The sequence below is a fragment of the Trichophyton rubrum genome (genome assembly GCF_000151425.1).
Source record: "Trichophyton rubrum CBS 118892 genomic scaffold supercont2.7, whole genome shotgun sequence".
NCBI lineage: Eukaryota > Fungi > Ascomycota > Eurotiomycetes > Onygenales > Arthrodermataceae > Trichophyton > Trichophyton rubrum.
The window spans coordinates 893496-897532 of record NW_003456422.1 but is presented as its reverse complement, the minus strand read 5'-3'; the positions used below and the strand labels follow the sequence as shown (position 1 = coordinate 897532).

At 50.7% G+C, this 4037-nt stretch overlaps 2 protein-coding genes across 11 annotated transcripts; one reads left to right on the top strand and one right to left on the bottom strand.

The window, feature by feature from the left end:
- The first annotated feature begins 110 nt into the window (after window positions 1–110).
- TERG_06318 (uncharacterized protein) lies at window positions 111–1504 on the top strand. 9 transcript variants are annotated; one of them, XM_003233278.2, is made up of 5 exons: window positions 111–513; window positions 583–728; window positions 795–923; window positions 978–1098; window positions 1164–1504. In XM_003233278.2, the coding sequence occupies exons 1-5, from the start codon at window positions 351–353 to the stop codon at window positions 1250–1252; spliced, it is 648 nt and encodes a 215-aa protein (XP_003233326.1). In that variant the 5' UTR covers window positions 111–350; the 3' UTR covers window positions 1253–1504. The 9 variants fall into 9 exon arrangements, with proteins under 9 accessions (XP_003233326.1, XP_047606854.1, XP_047606855.1 ...); XM_047750142.1 differs by having other exon boundaries at window positions 978–1504; XM_047750143.1 differs by having other exon boundaries at window positions 795–1098.
- A 16-nt stretch (window positions 1505–1520) lies between these two features.
- Window positions 1521–3653, bottom strand: TERG_06317 (uncharacterized protein). Of its 2 annotated transcripts, XM_047750136.1 has the most exons (3): window positions 2562–3653; window positions 2271–2500; window positions 1521–2209 (listed from the first exon to the last, which is right to left on the bottom strand). In XM_047750136.1, the coding sequence occupies exons 1-3, from the start codon at window positions 3264–3266 to the stop codon at window positions 2194–2196; spliced, it is 951 nt and encodes a 316-aa protein (XP_047606848.1). In that variant the 5' UTR covers window positions 3267–3653; the 3' UTR covers window positions 1521–2193. The 2 variants fall into 2 exon arrangements, with proteins under 2 accessions (XP_047606848.1, XP_003233325.1); XM_003233277.2 differs by having other exon boundaries at window positions 1521–2500.
- Between the last annotated feature and the right edge of the window lie 384 nt (window positions 3654–4037).

Genomic DNA, 4037 nt, shown 5'->3' with positions numbered 1-4037 from the left:
AATGATAAATGAGCTGACTCGGTTGTTTACGCATGGTTATAGGTCAAGCGCACTATAAGATCGTTACGGAGTCGCGTATATCGTTTGTATCCCCTGCAAGGCTCTTTCGTTGCGCCTCGCGATCCCTTCGTTGCATGGCTGTGGCTTCCTGGGCTGGCTGGCTATATGGGGTTGTCCGGCGCATGGTTTCTGTTGATACTCCGTGTGCTATGGCTTGCATGGTGAAGATGGCTACATCTGCTTCGTAGCTACATGGGCAATGCGCCGGAAACCCTTCCTACAGGCCAAGGATATGTCCATAGCTTTCGAGGGCGTAAGCAGTTAAAGTCACCGGCTAACTAGGTGTGTCTATGGTAATCAGGGACCCAAACTCCGGTATCGAAGGCTTTCCGCTTCGTCAGTGGTCCGTCGAGATACATCTCCTGAACGACCATGGAGAGCCCGTTCCTGCCTCGGTATTCCCGAAGGTGACATACCATCTACATCCCAGCTTCGAGCAAAGAGCTACGCAGAGTACGTTGCGCCACACTTATTATCTTTCTATGACGCCGACGCTGCAGAACTGGCTACTAACTACACTAGCTATAAAATCCCCTCCGTTCAGAATCGAAGAGGAAGGATGGGGTGAGTTCGATATGCAGATTGTCTTGAGTGCGCCAGATAAGGACCATTCCATTACGCATGACTTGAACTTCCAGTCGAGCAAGTATGAATCGAAGCATGTCATTGTATGTATCACGACCCGATTTATACGTCATAAATACTCTCCAATCAATCCTAACCTTGGGGGACAGACGTTCAAAAATCCTAAGCCTCCCCTTCTAGCCCAGCTGCGTGAGTCTGGCCCTGTTCCTGGCGATGAGAATGGAGTGAAGAAACGGGGTCAGGAGGAGTCCAAGAAGAAGAAACGCGCGGATAAGAACGTAAGTTGTCTTTCTCTTGACAGGGAGAATATATGTTTGACAGCATTTCGCTAGGTCGATATGGATAAGCTAGCAGATGGCCTGCAGAAGCTGGGAGAAGACGACTTGCTCCAAGTTGTCCAGATGGTGCATGACAACAAGTCCTCGGATTCGTATACTAAAAATGATATTGAACGTAAGGACATGACATTCTCCGCCCTCCGCAGCAGTTGGGTTTACCTGAGCTAACTTGGGCCTTAGAGGGAGAATTCCACGTTGACTTATATACCCTTCCCGATGCTCTGATAAGAATGCTCTGGGACTTCACACAAGAAAAGGGAGTATTATAATTAACGCTTGCCTTCTAAGATAGGATAGAGAGAATGAAGTCATTACTATGAAACCAAAAGAAATGAGACCAAAAGAGATGAAAATGGGGGTTAATGCAGAGACAATGGAACAAAGTAACGAGACCTACAAACCCTCCTGTGACAGATATCAATTGGCGTCTTTAAAGAAAAAGAAAAAGAAAAAAAATTGGCGTTACATACTGGATGAAGAACTTGTCCATTCTGATAATTCGAACCTGGGGGCTCTTTTTTTTTTTTTTTTTAATATAAATATTGTTAGTACCACGCGCTTCAGTCATTCTTGCAGTTATTTATACCTACGTGTTACTAGGTAGAGTCGGTCTAGCTTCGCCATGATTGGGTTGAACCTCAAGGCATGAGTCGGGATAACCAATATATACGGAGACATTAATCCAGAAAACATGCAAAAATGGTTAAGAGGACTTCAGTGATAGATATGCCTATGCTATAAAGTGTGTTATCATCAAAAAAACAGGGGGAAGACATGATTCGAGATTAAATAGAAATGATAGAGGGGATAAACGAAATAAACGAGATAACCTCCCTGTACTTTTTGGTACCAGGTTTCTATACTGCCAGAGTATGAAATTCAAGGCAAGGCAAGAGAACACCCCCATGAGCCACACCACGTTAGGTGCACCGGCGCTATTTCACCTCCCAAGGCAAAGGTAGTAAGAGAAAAACGGGAGGAAGACGGGGAGAGAGAGGAGAGACTAGTATAAGAGGTGGGTATGGTATGGCATGATGGGAGTAAACAGCAGCAGAACAGGATGGATAACAAAATGCAGGAAAATGCATGATCGGGGTATGAGAGTGGAAGAATGGAGGTCATAACATTAGAGATAAAAGGAGATTAATGATTAGTGGATATAAGGAAAAATGGAAAAGGAAAATGAAAAGAGACGGCGAGATTAAGCGGTCTAGAGCACTTTGTGTCTGTGATATCTGTTAGTATGAAGCTCAAGAAAAGAGTTATATGTATGGGTGGTTGACGTACTGCATAAGCAAGGCCTCTATGCTGGCAGAGCTGCAGCCACGGTCATCTGGCAGCTGCTTCATGACGTCGATGATGGTAGCGAAGACCTCACCGTTCCTGTAGGCGATGAGGGCCGGAGCGGTGATGTGGTCCATCTCGGCGATCTCATAGTGCAGCTTGACGAAGTGTATGGTGGCCTGCTTGCGAGCAAGCGAAGTAAGGCAGTCTTCTACTATCGAGCTCTCAGTCGACTATATATACTGTTAGTATATATATATATATATATATTGCCTGGAAGTAGTTATAACTTACCTCTGGGTCGTAGATGCAGACAACCACGACGGTGCCGGGTGTGACCTTCTCAATCGCATCAAGGTATCCCGTGGCATCGACGGTGTCGACGGTGCCGTACTGTCGCTTGCTGGGGCTGACTCGGCGAGTAGACTTGTTCTGCAGCTCGAGCATGCGCGCCTCTCTCCACTGGCGCATGAAGCGCTCGTCCTCGTCACTCTCTTCCGCCGAGTCGCCGGGACTTGCGCCGCGGTGTATGAAGTTGCTGGTGCTGCCGCTCTTGCTGTGCTTCTCGCTGGCGCCGGCGGAGTTGTTGCCGCTGCGGGAGAACGGGTTGTAGTCGAATGCGCTGGCAGAGGTCAGGGTGCGTCTGAAGGAGCGCTTCTTCGCGCGCTCAAAGGACTGCGCATCGGCAATGACACCCTTGGGCCCCGTGTTGGCGTCGTAGACGGTCGACGGGATGTGATATGCGGCCGGCTTGGAGACCATGGTGCCGGAGAAGTCGATCTCGCTCTCGTCAGAGTCGTCTCCAGCTGCGGCGTGGGCGGCGCGGATGCGGTTGGTGCGCTTCTCGTTGCGCTCGTCCTCCTCCTCTTCGCTGCGGTCGTCGTCGTCGTCGTCTTTGTACTCGTCGCCGGAGAAGTGGGCGAGGTCTTCAGGATGGGCTGAGAACTGTTTGTCCTTGGGGTCGAGCAGGGCGTCGGCTTCGTCTTGGGCGGGAGACATGGTGGGCGCTGCTCGCGGGGACGGCGGCCAGGCAGGCTCAGTATATATATTCGAACGAGGGCGGTCGAGGAGGACGGTTCCGGATACGGGTGGGTGGGTAAGATCCTTACTTACTTTTTTGCCTGCTCACTAAGGATCGACTCTGTTTGCTGGCTCGCGCCGTTTCTTTGCTCTCGTTGGCCGTTGTTCAGGGGCTTCTTTGCTTTTTGGCTGGCCGGCGTTGCGTGGTTGCGGTACGTGGAGTGTGGATGTGGAAGAGAAGAGAAAAAGTGACGATGTCGTTACTTTGGCCGGAACCGCCCGCCTTTTTGGGCTGAGCCTGTGAAGATGCAGGACGAACCACCGACAGCAGAAGACGGAGAAGAAGAAGACGAAGCAAAGGGGCCAAACCTCGGGTCGGTGACCAGCTGGAGACACACTAGGAACGGCCAATGGGGAGTTTCCTTGCAGGGTCCGCGGTTGGGCAGGAAGAGAGCTGGGAGGCAGAGGCAGAGGCAGAGGCAGAGCAAGACGATAGAGCAGCTGCAGACGGGCATCGAGAGAGAAGGGAGACGAGGGAGGCTGTTTCAGAAGGTAGTCAAGGCCAGGGGCAAGGCGACCTCTGCCCTGGGCTCGTATCCAGGGATATCAAAAGCACCCAAGTGGCCAGTCCAGTCCCTCCCCTCCGCCTGATTTGATTTGCTTCCCTCCCTCCTCCATATCTCCAGACAGACGCTGACTACGGAGTAGTTTTTGCTTCTTTTCCTCTTGTCCTGAACCCGGTTACTGGGG

Coding starts and splice junctions, on each gene's coding strand:
- TERG_06318 (XM_047748592.1), top strand. CDS start 351: ATGGTAATCAGGGACCCAAACTCCGGTATCGAAGGCTTTCCGCTTCGT. Junction 924..977: donor AGAAACGCGCGGATAAGAAC/GTAAGTTGTCTT, acceptor GCATTTCGCTAG/GTCGATATGGATAAGCTAGC. Junction 1,099..1,163: donor TACTAAAAATGATATTGAAC/GTAAGGACATGA, acceptor CTTGGGCCTTAG/AGGGAGAATTCCACGTTGAC.
- TERG_06317 (XM_003233277.2), bottom strand. CDS start 3,266: ATGTCTCCCGCCCAAGACGAAGCCGACGCCCTGCTCGACCCCAAGGAC. Junction 2,501..2,561: donor TCTGCATCTACGACCCAGAG/GTAAGTTATAAC, acceptor CAGTATATATAG/TCGACTGAGAGCTCGATAGT.